This window comes from Myotis lucifugus, unplaced genomic scaffold (assembly GCF_000147115.1).
Source record: "Myotis lucifugus unplaced genomic scaffold, Myoluc2.0 scaffold_25, whole genome shotgun sequence".
In the NCBI taxonomy this organism is placed as follows: domain Eukaryota; kingdom Metazoa; phylum Chordata; class Mammalia; order Chiroptera; family Vespertilionidae; genus Myotis; species Myotis lucifugus.
Genome location: NW_005871073.1, coordinates 4,200,536 through 4,228,154, shown reverse-complemented (window position 1 = coordinate 4,228,154; position 27,619 = coordinate 4,200,536). Strand labels below are relative to the sequence as shown.

Genomic DNA, 27,619 nt, shown 5'->3' with positions numbered 1-27,619 from the left:
GGCCAGTCCCCCCAGCCCCCCCACCTCCGCCGTATCGCCCGGAGAGGGGTGGAGAGTCGAGGAGGAAGGCCGGCGACGGGGGCGGTGGCTGCCAACTTTCCGCCAGAAGCCGCCTGTCGCCCGGCTCTGGGTCTCTAAACTGACCCCTTCACCTTGCGTCGGCCTCCACCTCCCAGGGGAAGGGAGGCTGCCTTCCCGGTGGGAAAGGGGCGATATTGGAAAGGAACAGATACATAGGCCGAGCTGGCCTCCCGCTGCCCTCAGCCGGCCCCCGGAGCCCCCTTCTCGCAGCTCCTCTTCCAGGCCAGCTTTCTAACGCGGACTGAGAGCAGAGGGCAGCAGCCCGGGGACCACTTTATCCTTCGTTGCTCCCCTTTTCTTGGCTCTGATCTTTAACTCCAAAGAGAGTGGTCGATAGAGAGAAGTGGAAGAAGAGAAGGGGGAGGAGGAATAAAAGGAAGTAATTACATTATCTTTCTTTAATTGAACCCAGTCATCTCTGGCCTTTCTAAACCTACATAAGGGTATCTGGGAATCTTAGCTCCGAACGACCTTTTCTTTTTCTTTTTTAAAAAAATATATTTTATTGATTTTTTACAGAGAGGAAGAGAGAGAGATAGAGAGTTAGAAACATCGACCAGCCGCCTCCTGCACACTCCCCACTGGGAATGTGCCCGCAACCAAGGTACATGCCCTTGACCCGAATCGAACCCGGGACCCTTGAGTCCGCAGGCTGACGCTCTATCTACTGAGCCAAACCGGCCAGGGCCCAAAGGGCCTTTTCAACCTGGACCACAAGCTTGTCAGTTGCACCCATCAAGCAACCCACAGGAAAACCGGAAATGCTCATCATTCTGGTGGGAGAGATCTTCAATTCTTCACTGCATGCTGAAAGTGAATATAAACAAAGTAATTTAAGAATTGAACTAGCCTCCACACAGATAAACCAGGGGCAACCACTTCCAACGTCTAGCACTGAGCAGACAACAGGTTACATCTTCAGGGATGTTGACAAAGCGTCTGCTCTTACCTCTAACTTTTCTTCTCCAATCTATATCAGTCTGCTCTGTTATAAACTCATTCCACCCTCTTCCTTCCTATACTCATCAACTTAAAATTACATTTATTTTTATGATTTAAAGGATTAGAAGCTCTCTTCACTGATATCCTCTAAACAGATTCACCAGATTAAACAAAGTTCTCCATTCTAACTATAAAACTGATAGCTATCCACAACATGCAAAGCCCATTATTTCTCCCATCTATTCATCACTCAGCCAACAAATACTCAATTCTAGATACTGAGAATACAGTACTGACAAGACAAATAAAAAGCCCTGCCGTTATGGAACATACATTCTGGTGGAGGAGGGCCGGCAGTAAGCCAATAAACGAACTATGTAGTACTGAGTGATATGCAGTATGGAAAGATCAGAGCAGGGAAGCAGGGAATGCTGGGAACGGGGTGGGTGGATTTTGTACTTTCACACAGAGTGGCTAGGGAAGGTCTCAGATGAGTAAAAGTCTTGAGGAAAGTGAGGCAGTGAGCTATGTAAATGGCTGGAGAATCTGGGGAAAGAGCAGTCAGAGGCACAAAGGTCCAGAGGAGGAGTCTATCCGACTTGTTCTAGGAAGAGCAAGGTGGCTTGTGGGGGTGGAGCTGAGTAGGCAGAGGGTGAAATAATAGAAGATGGAGTGGTGCCGGAGGCGGACTGTGGAGGACCCGTTTTGTAACTTTTTACTGAATAAAATGAGTGGCCATTGGTGGATTTTGAACAAAGTAGTGTCATCATCTGACTTTTTTTTTTTTAAATAGAAGGGTTTATTACAGGCCACTTAAATATATATATAATTGATTTCAGAGAGGGAGATAGAAACATCAATGATGAGAGAGACTCATTGATTGGCTGCCTCCTGCATATCCCCCACTGGGGAGGATCCTGCAACCCGGGCATGTGCCCTAACTGGGAATCTAACTGAGACCTCCTGGTTCACATGTCAACACAACCACTGAGCCTTACCAGCCAGGCTGACCTGACATTCTTAACATGCTCACTCTGGCTGATGTGCTGCAAATACACTAAGTGCAGCAGGGAGACCAATTAGGAGGGTTCCACAGTAATCAGGATGACAGGTGATGGGAGTTTGGGCCACAGTGATAGTTGAGAAATGCTTGGCACATTTTTTTTCTTGGTACATTTTTTTAAAAGTAGAACTAGTAGGATTTTGGTAACATTGAATATGAGGTGTGGAAAAGACCTTTGTGGCCTGGGGATCTGGAAGAATGAAATTGTCATTTCCTGGGATGAGAAAGATTGGGAGGAGGAGGCTGAGGCAGGTGTGGCCAGGAGCTCTGTTTTGAACATGCTAAGTTTGAGAACACATTTAGAAACCCAAGATCTGCCAATTTGTAAAAACACATTTATCATGAATTTGTTGGTTTTGTTCTCAAACTTGGTTATATCAGTTGCATGTTATTGAAATTACATAAACATTACAAAAAGAAATATAAAAGCAAAGAGAGTTAGATCAGGTACAAAATTATTAAAATCAAGGGGAATCGACACTCATTGCTTTCAGGTAACATTTTTCTCCTTTAAAAGTAAGGGAAACTGGAAATCCCAGGTGATGATTTACAGATGTAGTTTTTGCAACAAAGTTATCTCAGAATACCAAGTGAATCCATATTCCAAGTAAAGATCTTGACCCTACATCAAAAGATTAGCCAAAGAACGCACAGTTATTCCTTTAAAATCAAAATATCTACACTTTCTATGTGTAATTTATGATGATTTCTGGCTGTGGTATCCAGCCATCAAGATGACCCCAAATGATCCTGCCACCTAATCTTCACATCCTTTGTAATGTCCTCTCACACTGTCAGAGATGGTCTGTGATAGAATTCGGCACAAGTGGTGGTATGTCACTTCCAAGTCAAGGTTATAAGAGACACTGTCTTTTATCTATCTTGCTATTTCTTGAGTTATTCACCCTGAGGAAAGCAAGCTGCCATGTTTTAAAGATATTCAGGCAACTGTTAAGAGGCTCAGGTGTCAAGGGCTTAAAGGTCCCTGACAACAGCCACACGATTGAGCCAATCCTGGACTCAAATCCTCCAGCCCTAGTCAAACCTTCAGATAACTAATCTCAGGAGAGACCCTCTGCTAGAACCACCCAAACCAGCCATGCCTGGATTTCCAACCCTCAGAAACTGTGTGAGATTATGTTTGTTGTTTTAAGCTGCTAAATTTTAGGATAGTTTGTTATGCAGCAATAGATAACCAATACCCCTGCTTTAACCTACTTTGAAAATTATTTATCTTCTATCACATTAAGCGCTCAGTCCTCTTTAAAATCCCAGGGCCTATTCTCTCACAGAATGTTACTAAGTAATTAGCAAAGTTCTGGAAATCATATCGTTCAAGTGCTTTCAAATGTCAAAGTGCTTCTCTATATTCAAGTATTATTTCAAACATAGCAAATTATAAAAGTTCTAGAATTTCCTAAATATAAATGTACATTGTGAAAGGCTTTGCAAAACACATGAGAGAAGAGTTCAGAGCAAAACACTGAGGTGGTTTTTGATGTACCAGTTACTTTGCTGTGGCTTTCAAGTAAAAAATAAAAAGTGTCACACAGAAGAAAAGTTTGCTTTTTTTTCTGTACTGAAATCAGTCCTTTCCTGCTCAAATGATGAAAGATACCTAAGGTTTTTCACTGTTCAGGTGTAGGAAAAAAAGGACCTCAGCAAAAGCTGTGTGGCTGGTGTCAGTAGCATAGGAGAGATTAAAGGAGAAGTGGCAGGGTGGATTACAGAATACAGGGTATAGAAAGAAACACTACATAAAAAATAGAAGTCAAAAGCAGCATAGGAACTATAAGAATGAAAGTGGATAAACCGAGTTTACAAAAATTTCCAGCAAATCCCTAGAAATAGTGTAATAGGACACTGAGATGCTTGTAGAGAAATATTTTAAATAAACAGAGAGGATGGCATGAGACAACAGTGTATGGCAGATGACAAAAAAAACAAAAAAAAACAAAACAAAAAAAGCCGAACCGGTATGGCTCAGTGGATAGAGCGTCAGCCTGCGGACTCAAGGGTCACGGGTTCGATTCCGGTCAAGGGCATGTACCTTGGTTGCGGGCACATCCCCACTGGGGGGCGTGCAGGAGGCAGCTGATCGATGTTTCTCTCTCATCGATGTTTCTAGCTCTCTATCCCTCTCCCTTCCTCTCTGTAAAAAATCAATAAAATATATTAAAAAAAAAAAACCCAGAAGATGAGATTGAGATTCTGATCTGGTTTCTCATTCTATTTCCAACACAATACCCTAGCTAGGAAGAGAGTCCACTCATATTTGTATGGTTTGCCTGTTAAATTATACTCAGTTTAATTTAATAGTTTAAAATATAACTACATACATTTATCTATACTGTATGTATTTAATTATCCTAAAATAAACTTTTAAAAAATATGTTTTTATTGATTTCAGGGAGGAAGGGAGAGTGAAACATCGATGAGAGAAACATTGTACACCCTCTCCTTAACTAAATGTCTCAATACTAAAAAGTAGTGGGAAAGGGAGATGTCTGAATAGGGATGGATGCATGCACATCAATAGGATAAATCTGTATTGTGTTGGAATGGCACTATTAATCAGATCACTTTAAATTATTAATTAAAATACTACAAGTACTTTGACTTCATTCATTACAAAACTATCTTTTCTCACAGTTAGGACATAAGAAAATGTGGACACTTGATTTCAGTGCTTCTACAGTTCTCTTAATATATTTTTTATTGATTTCAGAGAGAAAGGGAAAGGGAGAGAGATAGAAACATCAATGATGAGAGAGAATCATTGATCGGCTGCCTCCTGCAGGCCCCACAGTGGGGATCAAGCCCTGATGGGGAATCTAACCATGACCTCATGGTTCATAGGTTGACACTCAACCACTGAGCCACGCCAGCTGGACTGTCTGTGTTTTCTATGCCTGTATATGTGAGATCTTATGGAGACTGAAAGTGCAACAAGTGTGACCTTGCAAACATATAAGTATTGTATCAAATATTCAATACATCAGCAAGATATACCATCACTTTTTTATTTGGCAGCAGTAGGAATACATCCATGTTATAGTGCTTATTTTGGCTAAAGAGCCAGTGCTATTTTTCTGCTACTGTAGTGTTTCACTTTTACATAAATTAGTTAGTGCAGTCCTTACATTTAGGAAATAGACACATTTACTCATATCAGCCAAGTAAAGCTAATACATGGTTGTTCTCAAACTAAGCAAAACAATAACATAATATAATCACTAGGAACAAAAAAAAGAATATCCTTATTTCCATTAATCACAGATTATACAAATTCCTATGTCTCACATACAGAGATATTTCTAAATTTGATTAAACAAATAACCAAAATTTTGAATTTAGCCTAATTCGTATAATCACTTTGAAATGTATATTCCAAATAATTTCCAAAGTGCTCACATTACAATAAAAGCAAATTATGTTACAAACATAATTTAAAATTTCTGATTCTGAAATGTCACAGAGAAGTATGTTAAAATGTTACTTTGGCATTTCTATTTCATGTGTTTAAAAGAATGACAAAGTATTCTTTTGTAATGCAAATAATCATTCCTCAGGTAATCATTTACGTAGAAAATGTTACATCTCAAGGCAAGAAAAAGTTGTAAATATTTTTTATAGTCAGCTAATTCAACAAATTATTCTAATCATAGTAAATAATTGCAAATAAAGAATACTACTTTATGAAAGTTCTTTGTAGTTGACTATCACAGTATGAAAAACAGCTTCTTTTTAAAAAGATAATCTTATTTTGACATTTAACAATCATATTGTAAGTCTTAGAGAAAAAAATAACTAGTCTTTTAGTTAAAGAAAAAATGTAGAGATTCCAAAACAGAAAAAAAAAATTACCAAGTATAAATCACCTGAACATTTATCTTTTGTCTTTCAGAAAACACAAGGGAAAAGAATCCATTTTCTCAGGACTAATTCAAGGTCTTCATAATTTACATGGGGAAGTGGGTGGTAGGACTCCTCTGGTGATGGCAATTTCCTGATAATGCTACCGTGAGTAAATGTTAAACAGAGTTCATCCTAAAAGATTTTAAACTAGTGTAAATCTATTTTTATTTTTAAAAACATTAACTGTTTAAGCCAATGTCAAGGCAAACTGAAATTGATGCATATGTCTTAAGTACTCTTCTGTGGTCAATAACTTAAGTCAACATTTCATGACTTAAATTATTACCTAAAGAGTTAAAACAATTTCAAGAGATGTTTCTTTTAAAAGGTCAAGTTTCTTCTCTTACAATAGAGTTTTTTTCCTATACGCATTACCCTGAAATTCTATTTGGTCACTCCTGACTCTTTTGTTAAAGGCCACAAAGAAAGAATCTTACTCAATTAGTAGCTACTGAACTGACCAAAAACTAATTAAATGGAAGCTCTTAATTAGACAAATCAACCTCTTGAATATGGACAAGCTTTAAAAAAAATGCATATATATATATATATATATATATATATATATATATATAATATTTTATTGATTTCAGAGGGGAAGGCAGAGGGCGAGACAGAAACATCGATAAGAGAGAATCATTGATCAGCTGCCTCCTGCACACCCCGCACTGGGGATCGAGCCTGCAACCTGGGCATGTGCCCTTGACCAGAATCGAACCTGGGACCCTTCGGTCCTCAGGCTGACACTCTATCCACTAAGCCAAACTGGCCAAGGCTGGGCAACTTTTTTTTTTTAAAGGTGAAATATAAAAGTGAAAAAGAAAAAAAATACCTTTTGGAAAGCCACTCATCTTACCTGATGAAATAAATTACTCAATTATCTTATGTAGTAGCAGCATTATTAAATAGTGCAATTCTTCAAAATAGTTTTCAAACAAAATCTTCCTCAAATAAAAGAGTACATTTAGCTCCCCAAACAGGAAAACTAATATAAGTAATAACTGTTTTGCCTACACGATAATGGGAATGTGTGCGCACACATATGTGTGTATGTGTGTGAATCATTCAAGGCCAGTGATATCTCAACAAGAAGCTAAAAATACAAGATATAAATTAAAAAGTAAAACATTGCATAATGTAATTTTCGCTTTAATGCTTCTAATCATACTCCTCCATCAATAATCCAGATTATAAATAGCAAATTCTTAAATTAAGAATATATGTAAGAAAAGTCAAGGAGCTATATACTAAAAAAATTATTAGAGCAATATTTCATATTTTTTAATGCTATAACCTGTACATTATACAGCATAGTACATGCAAACAGAATGAAAATGCTGAATCTCATATTCTGTAACTACTGTTACCCAAACATGGCACATACACAGATTTAAAACCTTAAAAGATTATGCTCCCCACCCCACTTTTCATTTTCTATTCTTTAATCAGAAACTAGGCACTTTAATCTAAAAATGCATTCTAAAAAAATATATTTAAGTCCTTCTGGGTAACTCGCTAAAATGAATAAAGCCTACTTTAAAAACAAAATCAACAAATCTAATCCATTTATATACTGAGTCAGCCACTCCAAATAAGTGGTATACTTTTAAAGAACTTTACTTATATGAACAACCCGTTTGTTCATACATTCATCATAAAGGACATGAAACATACTTCTATACCATTAAAAATATTTTGTTCTATATTCACAGGGGGAAAAACCCTTCTTTAAAACTGCACTAAGATTCAAACTATGAATAAGATTTTAAAAATATGGACGTATTTGCTAAGTTCTCTGTGAGAACAACTAAAAACCAGTTTTAGAGAAGGAGAAAGGAGAAATGACTTTACTGTATTAAGATTAATAACTTCAGGTGTTGGGAGATAGTCTCAAAACTACACAGAAACAAATTTAATTGCCTGTTATAGTTAATAACTGTTACCTTTTTAATCAATATTCATTGAAGAGAAAAATGCTCTAATCTATAAACATAAATTTCTTAATCTCTCTATTTTAACTTATAGGTGCAACAATGTATTTTGGAAACTGCAGTAAATCTAATATAAACTTATAACATAAACTTCTCAGTGTCAATTCATTTAAATGCTTTATAATGATAGTCATTACAATTTCTTTGATTTAAATACATAAGCAAATGCACAAGCAATAATGTAAGCAGTACATATTAAACACCACTACTGTCTAAACTTGATTAAACAAATGAACAACTTTACAATTAAAAATACATTTTCAGGCAAAAGTGAAGTTTGTGGACACTAGGAGTAATATATTCTTGTATGTGCAGGCCACTTAGGTCTTAGCTAAAGTGTGTGATTTCAAGGTGCAAAGCATAAAAATGGAGCTTTTGAGAATGAGACTAGACATTTCAGACAGCTTCAAGACGACAAATCAATTAACTCCCAAGTACTGGCTTCAATTCAAGCAAAATATGCTGTGTAATATGCAACGTTTCATGACTTAAATTATTATCTAAAGACTGAAAAGCTGCTTTGGATACACTACACAGGGATTCAATGCCAGGACTTCTGTGTAAGTACAGTACGGTCACTCATTCTTTACTAGATTTCTCTCCCTCCCTGAGACCATATCCACCAATTCTGTGTAATATATGTTACAGAATCAACAGTTATCTTAAGACATTTCATAGCACACCCAAACTGTCTGATTTTAAGAGACTTATTGAACTTTGGCTTCCACCAGGCCAGTGGACATAACCTGACCGTGACTACTGATACAACTGCTTGTATGCCTCAGCGCATCGGCTCCAAGATAGGCCATCAGAAGTTCAGTGCGGCGAATAAGTAACTGCAGGAGGTCTTCGGCCAAGGTCTCGATGCTGGAATAGCGTACTTTCTCAAAGTCAAAAATGTCTTTGAGAAAGAAAAGAACCTGATTCTGGAAAATAAACACAAACAAATTGGCACTTACTAGACCAAAATTATATTACCTCTAAATAGTCACTAATGTTGTCACATGCATTGCATTAGGAGTCAGAAGGCCTGAGTTCCAGTGCTAGTTTCATATCTCATTGGAAAGGGGTCACTGAACAAGTGACTAGACCTCTTTGGGTCTCATTTTCTTTTACTGTAAAATAAGGGGCAATACTTAGTGTCCTTTTTTTTTTTTTACCACTCAAGATTGATGTTATGATAAAAAACAATCAGTAGAAAATGCCTGTAAACCCTAAAGCACTGCATAAAGGTGAGGGGCTATTATTAGTCCTTTTCCAGTAACTGGAGTTTCCAATGTTACCTATGAGCACTGGTACTACTTCAGAGTAAACTATTTCCAATAATTATAACATATAAGTTTTAAATGTATATTCTTCTGTACATAAAAAAACAGGATACATGCAAAATAAAAATAATTTCAGAAGCATGGAACAGACTGTGGAATATCAGAGGGAAGGCAGGGGTGGAAGGGTGGGTGGGAAGAGATCAATCAAAGAACTTCTATGCATATATACATAACCCATGGACACAGACAATAGTGTGGTGAAGGCTGGGGGTGGCCTAGTAAGGAGGTAACGGGTAGGGGGGAGAAAAGAGGACATATGTAGTACTTTTAACAATAAAGATTTTTAAATAATAAAAATATTTCATTGCAGTAAATAAATATTTATGCTGAAATTCATTTTAAGCAAGTTGTATACTACTAAGTATTAAGTTTCAGGCTATTATGCCAACATGAAAATAAAAGTAATTCCAAAGAGTAAAAACAGGAATATTTAATTTCTATCCTACAGAAAGCAAATGTTACAAAATACTAAGAAGCCCAGCGGGCTGGTGTGGCTCAGTGGTTGAGCATTGACCTATGACCTATGATCATGGTTTGATTCCAGTCAGGGTACATGCCCGGGTTGTGGGCTCGATCCCCAGTGTGGGGCGTGGAGGAGGCAGCCGATTAGTGATTCTCTCTCATCACTGATGTTTCTCTCTCCTTCCTCTCTGAAATCAATAAAAAAAAATATTTAAGAAAAAAAAAGAAGTACTAAGAAGGCACACCTCTTAGAATCACCCGATGCTATAACTAGAAGGCTCATTAGCAATTGATCTGTCAAGCTCCCTGATTTTAATGAAGAAAAGGAGGACAAGGCATGATTTTCCCAGAGTCAGACTGTTCATTAATGACAGACTTAATTCCCAGTCCAGATTTTTCCCACTAAACACATACCTTACCTTACATTTGGGAGGTCGAGTAAACTTGTCAAAAAATAATGAGTTTTAAATGATAGTAAAATAAACATTTCCTAAATCATTTACATAAATGCTATATTAAGAGCACATAAACATAATTTTATTTTTTTAATGAAGGGTATAGTGAAACATCCAAACTTTCAAACATCAAAAACTTTCCAAATCATACTTGTTATATTTACTTTTTTATTTGTTCCTTGAAATTCAGCCTCAACTGAAGGCTATTAAAATAGTGAGACTTTTCTTGGCACTGTGCCATGCAGAAACTTCTGCAATGAGCTATATAAATGGTTTTTTGGCAAACTTAAACTGCTGATGTTGGGATACAACTTTAAACTCTCATGTTATTTCTCACAACTTGGATTTTGTCATTCATATTACCTTGAACCAGAACTTTCTAAATTGCCACATGAGCAATAAAAAAAATTTATTTACTTTATAAATTTCAAAAGCATTCAGGTATGAAGAACAAGCTGTCTTCAGCAATTTGACTATAACATCATGACTCCAGCCAAGATCGTGCATCTATCACAGAGGGAACCAACAAGGTGATGGACTTGCATCTACTCCAGGAAAAAGCACCATAACTGTATAGTACTGATCTACCGGCACTTAAACACTGAATTTAGGTGACTTTTATAACTTCACCTTTAAATAACATTCTCTCTTCTACAAATGCAAACAAACAAACCAAACAGAATATACCTTATCGGATTTTTTATTTAGAAAAAAGAAATGGTTCAATGACTGGACATACCTTAAAGAAGCAACATAAATCATAGAGAGAATTTCTAGGGCCCAAAAAGCCCCAGGCTAGGACAGGGCTGATGTGCTCACAAATGGCATAGAAATGAGCAAAAAATCCATCCGGGATCTGTTGGGAAGTAAAAGAAAATCGAGTAATTTTTACCTTTTTGAATCTGCTTTCTCTTTAGAAACCTAAATTGCTATCCAAAATCTTTTGAGGGGAAACCAAGGATCAATGATGAGCCAGCCTAATAAGAAAATAAACTTACAAGTAACTTTTAGTCACAGAATATTTTCTGTGAACTTCATAACCTAGCCAATAGTTTCAAATATGCTGAGAAACAGAATTTCTTAAAGGCATTTTCACTTCATAAAAAAGCAATCATCAGTGTTGTAACCAAATAAAAACAAAAATGGCACAATGTTCCTTAGCAGTATAACTTTCAGGATTAATGAGACCGCCAGGGTTTCAGCTATTAAAAAATTCTACTCAATCACTTAATTAGATTATCTGAAAAAGACTAAAACAAATTTTAAATGATTAAGTACAAAATAGTGCTCACTAGAATCCTAACTTTTCATTAAGGAACCAGCTATTATTGAAGCATTTAATTGTGTAATTGCCTCTTCTTGTGAAATAGTAAAACATACAGTAGTGATTTAGGAAACTCTCTAAGTTTATTAATAACTTGCTGAATGTCCCTGGTTAAATAAGGTCCTATGGATTTGTCATAGCATCTACGGGGAAAACTATGCCTTAAGATTCTGCCTCCTGGTGGGGTTATTTTCTATTTTACAGGCTATAGGACATCTTCTAAACCTCAATTTAAGAAACATATTATAGCAGCAATTACCATTTAATGAGTACTCATTATATTCCAGATAATGTGCTAGATTCTAGTTAATTTAATAAAACGTTCCTGAAAAAGTAGGTCATGTAAACACTTTAATATGTAAAACGTGATACTTCAGAGAGATTAAATAACCTGTCCTAAATCACACATAGCTCGCTAATGAAGGCCAAAACGTTATGAGGGATGCACTGAAGTTATTACTATAGCATAAGATGTTCTGCATAAATTAAAATTCTAAACCCCATACAGACTCTAAAATGTATTAGGCTTTTAGACAGTTAGCATGGGCTGAAGTAAATTAAAAGGGACATGCTTCCCCAAGGAATAATTGTTGAACTGAACTCAACAGCAGGTAAGATTTAAGTACATAGATTAGGCAGGGGTCCTCAAACTTTTTAAACAGGGGGCCAGTTCACGGTCCCTCAGACCCTTGGAGGGCCGGACTATAGTTTTAAAAAAACTATGAACAAATTCCTATGCACACTGCACATATCTTATTTTGAAGTAAAAAAAACAAAACGGGAACAAATACAATATTTGTATTTGCATGTGGCCTGCAGGCCGTAGTTTGAGGACCCCTGGATTAGAGTATGGCATTCCAGGTGTAGGAAATAGTTCCCTGATAGGTTTCTGTGGATACAGAAAGAAGACTAAGGCCCAAGATTCATGCTAAGGAAAAAAAAAAAGTGAGATATAATGATAACATTATAATTATGGAAACTACAATTATTAAAATCTTTGTAATATTTACTCTTAATTTTATGTTTAAATTAATCTCATTTCATCCTTACAGCAGCCCTTGAAACAGCATTAACTCCATTTTGCAAACAGGAAAACTGAACGTCAGCTGATAGCAACTTGCCCATCATCGATCGTACTGGCTATGTGAGAATCAGATCCAGTCAACAAGTCTGTCCCCTCGCCCAGTGGTTCTCAAGCATTACAGTTTATAATCATCATTTAGGGAACTTGTTTAAAACACCAGGTCTCTAGAATCATTTTAAATAAGAATTACTCAAATAATAGGGTCTCCAGAATTATTTTTAAGAAGCCCCTTCTGAAGATGCTGTGAGAACTGTGTTTTGAAAACACTGTCCTTGGCAATACCATCCCAAAGTTACAAGAATAAGACTGAGAAATATAGATATAATAATAAAAAAAACTACAGGTAAGTATGCAAATAATAATAATATAATAACCAATACTTGCAAAATGTACTATGCCAAACACTGTTGTAAGCACTATACATTTTATCTTAAAAAACCCCATGCAGTATACTCTTTTTGAGAGATGAGGAAACTAAGGCACAGAGAGGTTAAGCACCTTACGAGGCCATGGCTGCTGATAAGTGGCATTTGAACCAGGCAGCTTCACTCCAGCGTCCATGCCCTTACCACAGGAGCGAAAGGTGAGAGCAGCATGCAGTGGGCGAGATGGGCTGAAGGGTGTACAACATGGAGGCAGGATAGAAACTTTGAGACTTTTTTTGTGGAGCCTCTCATTTGAATAAGAGAGCTATTAGAATCAGATCATTATTTCTCAGTTGGATTACATAAAGTGGAAATCAGTATATTAAACAATTTTAAAAGACTTAAAACATCATTAAGTGGAAAAAACAAAAATCAAAACTCTATCAGAAGTTTCCAAACCTGAACCCTCTCCCACTTAGTAGAAACCCCATGCAAGCCTCAATACTTGCTATACTGAACTCTATAGAAAGTTAAGGAAGAGAGAGAAAGAATTCAAAAAAGGAGAAGCCAACCATGTACCAATAAGTCTCTCATCTAGCTTTAAGGACAGTCCTTATGACGCGCCATTCCCACTTGAGAAAGGTCTCGGATTTTTTTTGACAGGAGCCTTGAATTACTCAACAAAGAAGTCCAAGGTATTTTACCTTCATTTGTTGCCTTTTCTGTTTCAGCACCGACCAACAACTTGAAGCCACAGCCTAAATATATGCAGAGATGAAAAAAAAGTCTTAAATTCATAATTATAAACTTTCTATTTAGAAAAGAGTGATTTTTAATTAGAAATTCAAAGTTGATGGGTCTAAAATGTCCAAAACATTAACTACTAATAAGAACTAGTCCAAGTTCCTTCTACTGTCTGCAAATATTGATATAAAAATTTTGTCTTTATATATTTAACAATTAAATACAAAGCCTCTAAAGAAAAAAGGCTGAACTCTAGTACCAATGACATTGGCAATTAGAATTCAACTCTCAGAGTTCTTTCTTTTTATATATATATTTTTATTGATTTCAGAGAGGGAGGGAGAGGGAGAGAGAAATATCAATGATGAGAGAGAAACATTGGTTGACTGCCTCCTGCACACCCCCACTGGAAATTGAGCCTGCAATCTGGGCATGTGCCCTCGACTGGAATTGAACCTGGGACCTTTCAGTCTGCAGGCCGATGCTCTATCCACTGAGCCAAACCAGTTAGGGCAACTCTTAGAGTTCTTAAGTTCTGTTCCTATGTGAAAAGAATCCTATCTAATAAAAGACAAAAAGGGTAATTAACCGCACCTCCGCTACACTTCCCATCGGCTAATCAGCAAGATATGCAAATTAACTGCCAACAAAGATGGCGGCTGGCAGCCACGCAGCTAAGCGAGCAGGAGGCTTGCTTGCTCCAGTGATGGAGGAAGCCAAGGTTCCCCGCCTGTTGCGGCCTGCTCTAAGCTCCGAAAGCAACAGCTCCAAAAGCAACAAAGTTTCAATTATAGAAGCTAAACAAACCCAGATACCTGCTTTCAGCCAGCCGCGGCCTCAGAGCTGGGAGTGCCAGTGAAGGCAACAGAGTTTCAATTATAGAAGGTAAATAAATCCCAGAATAAAAAGAAAAAAAGAAAAAAAGGAGAGGCTAGGAGCTTCAGTCGCAGGCCAGCCTGAAAATGGCCCTCAGTCCCTCACCCAGACTGGCCAGGCACCCCAGTGGGGACCCCCACCCTGAAGGGGGTGTGACCAGCTGCAAACAGCCATCATCCCCTCACCCAGGCTGGCCAGGCACCCCAGCGGGACCCCCACCCTGATCCGGGACACTCTTCAGGGCAAACCAGCCGGCCCCCACCCGTGCACCAGGCCTCTATCCTATATAGTAAAAGGGTAATATGCAAACTGACCCTAACAGCAGAAAGACTGGGAATGACTGGTCACTATGACACACACTGACCACCAGGGGGCAGATGCTCAATGCAGGAGCTGCCCTTGGTGGTCAGTGAGCTCCCCCATGGGGGAGCTCTGCTCAGCCACAAGCTAGGCTGATGGCTGCCAGTACAGCGGTGGTGGTGGGAGCCTCTCCTGCCTCCTCAGCAGCGCTAAGGATGTCCGACTACAGCTTAGGTCTGCTCCCTGCTGGCAAGTGGACATCCCCCGAGGGCTCCTGGGCTGCCAGAGGGATGTCTGATTGCCAGCTTAGGCCCAACCCCCCGGGGAGCAGGCCTAAGCCAGCAGGTGGTCATCCCCCGAGGGGTCCCAGACTGCAAGAGGGCACAGGCCAGGTTGAGGGACTACCCCCCCCCCCCACCGAGTGCACAAATTTTTGTGCACTGGGCCTCTAGTATATATATATCTATAATAATAAAAGCATAATATGCTAATTAAACTCGACAACCTTCTGGATGAAGCCAGGGCTGTGAGGGAAGTGTGAGTCCCAGGTGCCAGCGGGAAGCCGGTGCTGGCAGCCGGGGGAAGGAAGGCCTACTCTTGCATGAATTTCATGCATTGGGACTCTAGTGTGTGTGTGTGTGTGTGTGTGTGTGTGTGTGTGTATACTAGTATATGTACACACACACACATACCTACACTAATAAAAGAGAAATATGCAAATTAACACATTGTTTGCGGGTAGTTTTTATCGCGCACTAACAGGTGGCGCAGGCCATTCAAAAAACGTATAAATACGTTTCCCACGTACAATGTGTTAACCATCACTCTGCCACTCCGATACACCCACAAGCCACGCCCACCAGCCAATCAGGAGCAAGTATGCAAATTAACCCAACTAAGATGGCGGCAGCCATGGAGCTGGAGCAAGCAGGAGGCTTGGGTTGCCCCCAACGATGGAGGAAGCCAAGCTTCCCACTTGCCCTGGCCGGACCTGGGCTCTGCTCAAGGCTACAAAGTTTCAATTATAGAAGATAAATAAATCCCAGATACCTGCTTCCAGCCCGCCCTGGCCTCCACTCAAGGAGGCACTGAAAAGAAAAAAAAAAAAAGGAGAGGCTGGGAGCTTGGGTCGCAGGGGGGCTTGGCCAGCCTGCAAACAGCCATCAGCCCCTCACCCAGGCTGGCCAGACACCCCAGTGGGGAACCCCACCCTGAAGGGGGTGTGGCCAGCCTGAAAACGGCCCTAGCCCCTCACCCAGGCTGGCCAGGCACCCCAGTGGGACCCCCACGCTGATCCGGGACACCCTTCAGGGCAAACCAGTCGGCCCCCACCCATGCACCAGGCCTCTCTATCCTATATAATAAAAGGGTAATATGCAAATTGACCCTAACAGCAGAACGACTGGGAATGACTGGTCACTATGACACACACTGACCACCTGGGGCAGACGCTCAATGCAGGAGCTGCCCCCTGGTGGTCAGTGCGCTGCCACAAGCCAGGCTGATGGCTGCCAGCACAGTGGTGGTGGCAAGAGCCTCTCCCACCTCCTCAGCAGTGCTAAGGATGTCCGACTGCAGCTTAGGCCTGCTCCCCGCTGGCAAGTGGACATCCCCCGAGGGCTCCTAGATTGCCAGAGGGATGTCTGACTGCCAGCTTAGGCCCGATCCCCCCGGGGAGTGGGCGTAACCCAGCAAGTGGACATCCCCCGAGGGGTCCCAGACTGTAAGAGGGCACAGGCCGGGCTGAGGGACGCCCCCAAGTGCACAAATTTTTGTGCACTGGGCCTCTAGTATATATATACATACACACAGATGCATATATACAATAAGTGTTTTGTGCATAACAATGAAAACAAAGGATTTTTTCTTCAAGAATAGCACTGCTAGAAATAATTGTGGGTAAAGCTACAGTTTTATCCAAATAAAAAACTAAGAAATACAACCATAATGATAGGGATGAAACATCAACTTGGATTCTGAAGAAATCTGACCCTACTCTGGTATGACCCAACTTTAATCAAGGTCAGTTTACCAAAGAAGTTTTAAAAATGGAGATAACATGTACCTCTTATGGTTAAAACATACTTTGAAGGAAAAGTGGATTTATTACAATTATTTAAAAAAAATTTTTAATCCTCATCTGAGGATATTTTTCCATTGACTTTTAGAGAAAGTGGAAGTGAGAGGGAAAGACAGAGAAAAATATCGATGTGAGAGAAACACATCAATTGGTTGCCTCCCGCACATGCCCCGATCAAAGCCCAGGTGGGGATGGAGCCTACAATCATGGTATGTGCCCTTGACCAGAATCAAACCTAGGACCCTTCAGTCCACAGGCCGATGCAATATCCACTGAGCCAAACCAGCTAGGGCTGTTTTAAAATGTAATACAAATTTAATACAAACTTGCAAAATAATTGTGACATAGCCCATTGGAACATTTTGTTAAAGGCTCAAACTTCATCATGAATATCTATTCCACCTACTTCCAGGTACACACTTAAAGCCCAACCAAAAAAAAAAAAAAAGTCACATAGAGGTTTAATTGTGAAAAACAACAGAAACTAAAAACAGTCAAAGTATAGATTACAGTTTAAAAACCTGTTTTTTGGAGGGAGGGGCACATGCCTACTCCTCCCCCTAATTTTATAGTATTTGGGAACATGAATCCCCATATTTTACTTTTTATATATATATATATTGTCTTTTGACTGCAACTGCTATATTTCAGGTTAGTCATGGCGCCATTACAGTTACAGACAATTTTTTGTTAGGTCCAAACTAGTCTGAAGCTTGAGGTATTTTTGTTTTTGTTTTTATTTTTAGATCTAAAGAAACATTGGCTATTTCAGGTCAAGGCAAGGACTGATAGAAAAGCCAAAAAGGAAATTTCATCTGAAGACATATATTCTACACATCTGATCCCAATATCAAAGGATGAACTCACTGTCCACACTAGTCATTCTATAGGTGATATACATGTAAAGCTTATTAATCTTTCCAGTTCTGACCATTTTTTCATTAAATTGACATGGTTAAGAAAGAAAAAAAAAACACACCACTTACAGTTTCTTTGAAGGACGAGTTTAGCCAGCGATTATTTACTACATTCTGTATGGATGTGGGTGGGTTTTCTAAATCTTCAAAGGAATCCATTAATATAAAATCCAGAACAACATCATAAAAATTTAGATTTTTCACCTGCATTAAATTATGAGTTAAAACAGAAATTATTATTATTACATAGATCTTAAATAAAATCTGAGTCAGGGCTTCAGACTTTATAACAGCTGAGTGCTTTTAGTTGAATCAGATTATATCTCTGACAAAAAGAGAGGAAGAGGAGAGACCAATATGAAAACAACTCAACCCCAGAAATTACACTTCACATGACAGGTGTTCCTTCCTAGATCCATCCCATCAAGTGAAATTAATCTTTCCTTTCACTCTGTGCTAGGAGCTCTCTGTTCCTGCTGTCATTGTGGTATCCACAAAGCTCATTCTGCTTTGTCACTGAGTTATTGGTGTATCTGTCTTGCCCACAACATCATGAACCTCTTGCTCTTTCATTCATTCATGCATAATGTACCGGGTGCTCAGACTTCTAGAGTAAGCAAACCAGATGCTTAGTTTAGTGGGAAAAACAAACAGCAACAAATAATCCCACAAAAACACAATTATAACTGTGATAAGGAGAGTAAAGGAAAAGTACATAGTACTATTAGAGGTTATGGTGGAGCTTCTAACCTAGATTGGATGTCACAGAGGGCTTTCTTCAGGGAGGCATCCAGGTACAGAAAACACCTTATCAAGGCCTTTGAGGTAAGAAGGAACACAGTGATGTTGAGTCAAAGAAAATCACGGCAAGTGTGCTATGGCTCGCTATAGCAGAGAGCACAGAGGCACAAGGAGGAGGGGACGGCTCCTGCAGAGTATATGGCCCATGTTGATGATTTTGGATTTCATCTTCACGGTATTTTAAGGGGGTAGTGGAGGAAGAGAGATGGATGATTAGGTTGTATTTTATATAGACCGTTTGGCAGCAATGTGGAGAGTGGAATGGAGAAAAGTAAGAGTGAATGCAGGGAGGGGAGGAGTAGGCAGGGAAGACTGAGGTAGCCCAGGAAAGCCTGTAGTTACTCAGACTACAATGGAGCTGGCAGGAATAGAGAAAATCTGAAGAAATTGAAAGATATTTAGAAGTTGAAACTGACAAAAAGCAAGAGAGGAATACGATAAAGTATGTGAGGACCAGGTCTCTGAAGGAGGTGTGAAGGAGGAGTCCCAGGTCTCTGGCCTGCACAACTGAATGGACGCCAATTCTTTCACCCAGCGAGGGAACACTGGAGAAGGAAAGATTATGCCTCTGTGTCTCTATACCTACTGTGTTCTCTGCCTAGAAAGCCTTTTACCCCTTGCAAACTCATTCTTTAAGCTCCCATTACAACAAAATGCTCCAGGCTCATCATGTACTTTCCCTATCCCAGTGCTGAGATCAGCATTTTTCCAGAATTTCCTGCAGTTGAGAGTAGAACTTAGAAGTCAAGATCTCTGTGCCCTTGAGGAGTCCTTTCTTTTAAGGTGTAGCTGCTCCCAAACCCTCTCAGTGAACAGAGCTGGGAAGTACATATGTTTATATATATGCAAGCCTTTATATTTATTTCTATATCTATCTATATCTATTATAAACTATGAATTCACCCTATTAGCTCCAAGTCTAGCCCTAGCTTTTTATACCTCCCTTCTCCAACAGTAAGTAGCCTGGCTCCAATTATTCTCAATATATTGTTTGTTTGATCCTGTATATGTAGCCAAAACCCTGGTCCCAGTGAGCAGCCCATCTGAAACCCTCTCAGCACAGGCCACCACTACTGCCCTGCTAGGGCCTGCTCCTGACTTTCAGAAGGAAGCGAAGAAGGAAGGGAAGGAGGAAGGGAAGAGAAAGGTTTTTTAAAAAACAATACTTTTCAATTGTTGCCCCATGTATAAAGCCTGTGGTTGCTATTGTTTATGTCTCTGCCATTACTACTACCACACAATTGGTTTTACTATCATTTAACAAGGACAAAAACAAAAACAAAAAACAGTGGCCTCAAATTATGTAAATATTATGTGTAAATAACCAAGGGGAATATAAAAAAAATTTGAACTTACTCCTTTAGCAGCAAGTTCCATTTCAGTACTATCCCAATGATCAGTCTGTTCTAAAAAATAGATCATTTCATCAAAAACATCTTCAAACTTCTTTGGATTCTGCAGAAGAAAACACACTTTAATCCTAAACTCAACCTCATAACAAGGGTCAAGCCTGCAAAGCACATGAGTTACTCTTAAAGTCAATTTTTGCTAGGTCTTCATTAGATTAGGTTACTGAGTTAAAATAAATTTTCAAGGTATACCATATTCATTTGGTTTAATATTTTGTTGCCCCAACATTTTGAAGAAGCCAAAACTGAGAACATTTGTAAAATGTCATAAGCAAAGTGCCTAATACTCAAACATGTACGCTTATTTAGGTCAGTCCTTAAGGTGAAAACTTGGTCATAGAAGATACCATCTAATGCTTTTGAGGCACTTCTACTCTTATAGCAGGAACTCTAGTTCAAACCACTTATCTGCCATGGGAACGCCAAGAAAGCAACATAAAATTAACAGTGGGAATTGCAAGTAGTTAATATCATCTTTCATTTATTTTACACTTTGTAAAAAATTTGCGTTCCCAATTATCACTTATTTAATCACCATAAGAATCCTCTGAAATAGGGTACCATAAATATAATTTTATTATTCAAATGATGGGATTGAGGTTCAAATAGATTGGGTCTAAAAGCCGGGTATTCAAACAGTTCAAGGAAAGCCTGTTTATTTTGGTTTTCTTCATCATCTGGACACACCTTGCATACAGAAGAGTGGTTCCTTATAGTTTTAATGAAGTTCTTTTCATTAGTTCTGACTCATCCAGTCCCATGAAGATGAGTGAGAGGAAGAGGCAGCTCAATTTGCATTTTCAGATTTCTGAGGTCTATATTATTTCCTGGAACCTTCTTACTGAACAGAATTAAGGGAGCTAAGAGAAGAGGTATTCAAAATAATAATAGTGGTGATTGTTAGCAGACCTAATGATGATGCTCACCATGACATTCATAGATCTTATGGCAAATCGGGAATAATTTATGAGAAACAACTGGATCAAAACAGAGTGGGCTTTATACATAGAAAACAATTCAGCACAAGCAGAAAGCTATGCTCTTTGGGTTATTTATTTTATGTGAACCTTTGCAACTATCTACAAAAACTGTTTTTTCTATTAAAAAATAAATGCATTTTAATCATCAGTCCAATAGAAACAACTATGAAAATAACTTGCCAACAAAACAAGTTACCTTTCGTGCTTTCACAATTAACGCTGATAAAATTTTCCTTCCACTCTCAGCAAGGAATATCCTATTGGCTGTTTCTGAAAGAATAACCTGAAAAAATATCCATCCCCACACAAAGAAAAAAGAGACCTGTAATGAATTTGAATGGACACTTGACTGTATAGCACATCTAAGCACAAATAACTCTAATGCAGTTAATGCATTGTATGTGGCACTATTTCAGACCACAGAGAAAGCTCTAATTTACTAAAATAAAATGAGTTCTTGAAACCTATAATAAAAAAGATTAAAGGGAAATAAATCTGAATTTAAATTCTGTTCAATTTAATATTAGAAAGTCCAAAATAAATGATACATAGCCCCAAGACATAAGAAAATAAAGATAATTTTGTTGTTTAACGACATTATTTCATTTTAGGAAACCAATAATTTTACAAATGATTCAAATAAAAAACGATCTAGAACACATACTAATTGGTAATTTTAAAAAGTAGGATTTTTATTTTAGGCAGCTATTTGTACACATCTGCAGCATCAAAATATCCTGTTTTGACAAGGTGGGGTGGACCTGGGAAGCCATGGGAGAGGACAATGACAAATGAAGCCAAATGAAGGGAAACAGGAGGCAGGAAACATAAACTTGGTGGACTTTATATTTGCCATCAGGAATAACAATAACAAGAGCAAAGAGCTGTCCTGTTTATATGCGGCTGGACTCTATAGCATGAGGGTGGGGTGAGTGGCTGGGTAAAGTCACTTAATGTTTAAAAATAATACCTGAAAAGCCTGCCGTATACAGTGAAGTTTGGCAAGAAAATCACTGTCTCCCAGGCACTCCAGCATTTCAGTTCTATGTAATAAACAGGGGAGACAACTGTTACACTGCATTCAAGATCAAGGCTACTACAAATTTGGACTCAAACAAGGCTTAACCTCAGGAACTTAACATGAAACACATGTCTTTTCAATACTGACAAAATATGTAAAAAAATTTTTTTGAGCCTAAAAATATACTTTCCCCTATTCTCATTAACATTTTAAATAAATATCATACAAACATAGCAATAGTACCTTAATATTTTTCATAAGCATAAGCAAAACTGAAGTGGTACCTCAGCACTCTTGAGTAAATTTTTCCTTCTTCAACTAAATGCATGGCTTCTTCATAAAAAGGGCAGTGGCAAAGAGACTCCAGACTGTAAGAATGCCGGACTTCTCTGTGTTCTGCAAGCTAAGCATTACAGTGGGTTAGAACAGACTGCAATGATATAGGAAAAATACTATGAACAATAGAAAACCAGATCTCACTAACATCAAAATATACTCAATTTGATTAAGCCATAAAAACTATTCAGTAAGATTTTAAAGCTATCATTTAGAATGATAAAGATAAAGAGCTTCCCAGACAAGAAAAAACTAGAGGAGTTCATCACCACCAAATCAGTATTACAAGAAATGTTAGAGTCTTCTTTAAGAAGATTTTAAAAAGGTAAAAAATATTAATAATAAAATGATAATAAGTACATATCTATTAACTTTAAATGCAAACAGATGAAATGCTCTAATCAAAAGACATATGGTGGCTGAATAGATAACAAAACAAGACCCTTACATATGATGTCTACAAGAAACTCACTTTAGATCGAAAGACAAACAGACTGAAAGCAAAAGAATAGAAAAAGATATTTCAGAAAAATGGAAACAAACAAAAAAGCTGTGACAGCAATACTTATAGCAGACAAAACAGACTTTAAAATAAAGAATGTAAAGAGACAAAGAAGGACCCAGCAATTTCACTTCTGGCTATTTACCTGAAGAAACCCAAAGCACTAATTTGAAAAGAAATATGCACCCATATATTCATTACAGCATTATTTACAATAGCCAAAATATGAAAGCAATCTAAGTGTTCATCAATAGATGAGTGGATAAAGAAGCGGAGCATATATACAATGGAACAGGACTCAGCCATAAAAATAATGAAATCTGGCCATCTGCAATAACATGGATGGATCTAGAGGGTATTGTGTTGATTGAAATAAGTCAGACAGAGAAAGACAAATGCCAGACAATTTCACTTACATGTGGAATCTATAAAACAAACAAAATACAACAAGCAGAGCAGAAACAGAATCATAAATACAGAGAACATTTTGACGGTTGTCAGATGGGAGGGGGGGATTGGGCAAATGGGAGCAAAAGGTGAAGGGATTTAGAAGTACAAATTGGTAGTTACAAAATAGTCATGGGGATGTAAAGTACAGCATAAGGAATCCTATATAATAAAAGGCCAATATGCAAATAGACCGAACGGTGGAACAACTGAACAGCCAGTCGCTATGACATGCACTGACCACCAGGGGGTGCATGCAGAACATGGTGGGTGTCGGCAGCAGGCAGCAGAGCGTGGAACATGATGGGCGTTGGCCACGGTGGGATTGGTGGAGCAGGTGAACTGAGGTGCCACACCAAGGCGGGAGGCGCCTGTCACTGTCATCAGGGCAAGCCTCTGGTGGTTACTGAAAATTCTTTGCTCCCAGGTGCTTCGGTCCCGCCTGGTGCTCGCACCTGCTGCCGATGCTGGAGCTGCTGCTTGCACATGCTGCCAACGCCTGGCACCGGTCCTGATTGCTCGGTGCCATCAGTGGGTGCGAGCAGCAGCTGCCGGCCCTGATCACCCATCAGGGCTTCTCCACCTCCCCTGGCTCCCACGCACCACAGTCCCGCCTGGCACTCACACCCGCTGCTGGTGCCTGGCGCCAGTCCTGATTGCTTGGCACTGTCAGTGGGTGCGAGCAGTGGCTGCCAGCCCTGATCACCCCTGAGGGTTTCTCCACCTCCTCCTGCTCCTGAGGGGCGATCAGGGCAGTGCCGCTGCTCACACTCACTGACAGCAGTGGCCCCACTTGCACCCGTTGCTGGCGCTGGCCCCAATTGCTCCACACCATCAGCGGGTGTGAGAGGGCCAGTGCCATCAGTGCGTGGGAGCTGAGGCTTTGGGAGCAAGGCTGCCGGCAGCAGGGGACCTGGGGGTGTGGCGGGAGGGACCAGGCATGGACGCGGAGGATGGGCCGAGACCAACCCCTGTGCCCACCACAGCCTCACAGCCCACAGTTCTTTCAAGGTGCACGATTTCATGCACTGGGCCCCTAGTGTAGTCAGTGATATTGTAATAACTATGTATGGTGTTAGATGGGTACTAGATTTATCGGGGTGATCATTTCGTAAGTTATACAAATGTCTAATCATGATGTTGTACATCTAAGACTACTATAATACTGCACATCACCTGTAATTTAATTTTTTTAATTAAAAAAAAAGAACATCAAGGTCAACCAGAGATGAGAGGTTAGGAAATTCTAAGCTTTTTCCTGCACACATACATAGCCCTGCCATGTTTGTGGCTTTCTAGATTCCCAGAAATATCCTGGAGCTTTTCAAAAACCCCTATAAACATCTCATGGCCCAATGTTTTCTTTTAAGCGTTTTGGTCAGCCTCTTGTTAGCCCTAGCTGGTATCACCAGCTCAGTCAGCTGCAATGTTAAACAATTATCACTAACTGTTTTCAACAAAGGCCCAAGGGACAGAACTCTTTGTACAGAGCAAGCTCTAAGTTAGGTCAAATAAAAGACAAGTCTTGAGAACGGAGCTCTGCAAGTCAAATAGTGACAATTCTCTAGGGATGGGGCTTTTGAGAAGCTTCAAGGCCACTAAGCTTCTTCCAGTGGCTGCTGAGCCTCTGCTTTCAAAGTTACCATAGTTGTGAGACTGTTGGTTTTTAAGACTAACTGTGAAGAAAGAGATGGCAATAAAGCAAGTTAAGTACCCACAAAGTTCACTATTCTTAAGGAGATTCAGCCATTTTTCTTGAACAATGCTCCTTGAATCTTTACAAGTATTTCATTAATTTTCAGAGTTCTAAAAATTATTATTTTGAAAAGTTTTGCTAATGTTTTTATGCTTTTGTGGAGATGTGTACAGGTGTTTACTCTACTACTCTAGCAGTATTTCTCCATGCTGTAATTCATATTCACACATCGCTGTGCTAAATGCCTGACCTGATTATCTCATTTACTCTTTCCAATAACTCATAAAGTAGATACTTTTATCATCAACATTTTACAGATAAAGAAACAGAGGTTTAGATTAGAGGCACATGCCCCAAGTCCCACAACTAAACAGAAGTTAAATTAAGCCCAGGCATTTATACCAGAGCTTATACTCCTTTTCTTTAAGATTTTGTATTGATTTTTAGAGCGAGAGGGAGAGAGAAAGGAACATCAATGTAAGAGTGAAACATCGACTGGCTACCTCTGCATCCCCCACTACTGGGGATCAAGCTCTAACCAGGAATCAAATCTGCAACCTCGGTGCACGGAACGATGCCCAACCGAGCTACACCGGCCAAGGCTATACTCTTAAATATCAAACTGTACTCTCCTATCAGCTCTATCCAGAAAGCCAAGGAAGAAAAAGTTTAAGCATCAACAATATTTAAGATAGTATAAATATGACTATTAGACCAGAAACAAAAGGGAAAAAAAGGTAAATGGAGATAATATCTGACATCATATATTTTCTGCTTTTAAGTAGTATTTCCCCTCGTAGTTTAAGAAAGATATATTATACTACTGGAAAGTGTTTGAGGTTTAAAAAAAAACCCACAAAACCTAACGGGTTTTAAAAAAAATAACTTCTAATGAAAATTTTTTAGATATTAAATAGTTTAAAGTTTTGAACCACTGTCAAAACAAATAGAAGCTATGTACACCTACCAGTAGGAAAAAATTCTGAGGAAACTGGAGCTCCAATTAAACTCTCCACATAAAATAATTCATACTAATAAGAAGTGAACAAATCCAACAAGATTCCAGAGTCAAGTCTTGATTTATTGGTCTACCTTGCTTATTTGTTGGTTTGGCTGAGGTGATCATTTAACTAGGTCTCTTAAAATAGGCTTGCAGCTGTGAAAATACATCATATTGAAGATTGACACTGGATAACATTATCATCAACTCTTCCTAAGAGACAGTAACTCAGAAACATGTATTTAAATAATGAATCTTGAGTTTTTTATAGCAAAAAGCAAATCTAAAACAATGGCTTAAATTCTCATTTTAGAATATAGTTTCTAGGAAGGATTTTTTTACAAAATTTCCAAAAACTTTTTGAAAGGCTTCCGAAAAAGATTAACATTTTATTAGAGCTGAGATGTGTCTTCTGAAGCAGAGTCTGTAACATGGTTTAAATGGGCAATTTACCATGAAAAGGGGTTCTTTTTTTTCTAGCTGAAACTTTTGAAATGTCCTTTATTTCCAAGTCATTCTTCCCTCAAAAGTGTACATTTCAAGAACTTATTTAAAATTCTTTAAACAGAAAAGTAATACTATATTGGTTTCCATCAAAGCACCATCCCACTTTATTAGTTATCTCCCATAGTTCATAAGTATCATAAAATGTCCATGTAAGGAATCAAACAAGTCAATAACAACAACAGCAGCAATAAAAAACAGATAAAACCCAAAGATGTACCAACGAGTACAAACAATGTTTTGGAATTCCCTCAAGATTTCAAACACCCTAAATTACTTCTCCCTTGCCCTCCATGAGGTGCAAGAGGGGCTGACCCTCATCTTCCTTAGCAAGCAATAATTGTGCTGAATGTAAGGTAATATGTTTTAAAGCCTTTATATTTTTAAAAGCCTCTGAACAAACATGAAAGAAATGTCGAAAGTCTCAAAACTAGTATGGGTCATGAAATAGGCTAAGTTCCATTTTAATATGGACTATTTCTTACATGTTTACGTTTTCCTTTAAGATCAACCACCTAAAATTACAAATAGAACTTACTAGTACAGTTAAAGAAAGCAGGATAACTATATACCATATTTCACTAATAGAAAAGAAATAAAAAAGAAAATAACAATAACTCCAAAGTGGCCGTCAATGACTCTCTCTTCCCAGTAATGTCTCATTCCATGCTGAACAGGACTAACATGTGTAACCGATAGGATATTGTAGCAATGAGAGTGTGTGATTTCTGAGGTGAGATCACAATAGTCACTGCTCCCATCTCGCTCTCTTTTGGATCCCTTCCTCTGGGGGAAGCGAGGTGCCTGCCATGTTGTGAAAATACTCAAGCAGTCCTACAGAAAAGTCCACGTGGTGAGCAAGTTAGGTTTTCTGCCTTAGGTAGCACCAACATGCCATTCATGTAAGTGAGCTATGTTGGGAACAGATTCTCCAGCCTCAGTTAAGCCTTCAGATGACTGTATCCCAGCCAACATACTTCAGATGGGCTACCC

At 38.9% G+C, this 27,619-nt stretch overlaps 1 protein-coding gene across 1 annotated transcript in view; it reads right to left on the bottom strand.

Annotated features, from left to right (window-relative positions):
- Window positions 1–7,137: 7,137 nt before the first annotated feature.
- The window catches only part of MIGA1 (mitoguardin 1), a 71,483-nt gene continuing 51,001 nt past the window's right edge, over window positions 7,138–27,619 (bottom strand). Inside the window, exons 9-16 of the mRNA XM_006086104.3 lie at window positions 22,426–22,544; window positions 22,091–22,163; window positions 21,317–21,403; window positions 20,088–20,186; window positions 18,000–18,134; window positions 13,718–13,771; window positions 10,980–11,096; window positions 7,138–8,921 (exon numbers count right to left, since the gene is read on the bottom strand). Coding sequence (XP_006086166.1) covers window positions 8,703–8,921; window positions 10,980–11,096; window positions 13,718–13,771; window positions 18,000–18,134; window positions 20,088–20,186; window positions 21,317–21,403; window positions 22,091–22,163; window positions 22,426–22,544 — 903 coding nt within the window. The 3' untranslated portion in view covers window positions 7,138–8,702. The remainder of the gene's footprint in view (window positions 8,922–10,979; window positions 11,097–13,717; window positions 13,772–17,999; window positions 18,135–20,087; window positions 20,187–21,316; window positions 21,404–22,090; window positions 22,164–22,425; window positions 22,545–27,619) is intronic.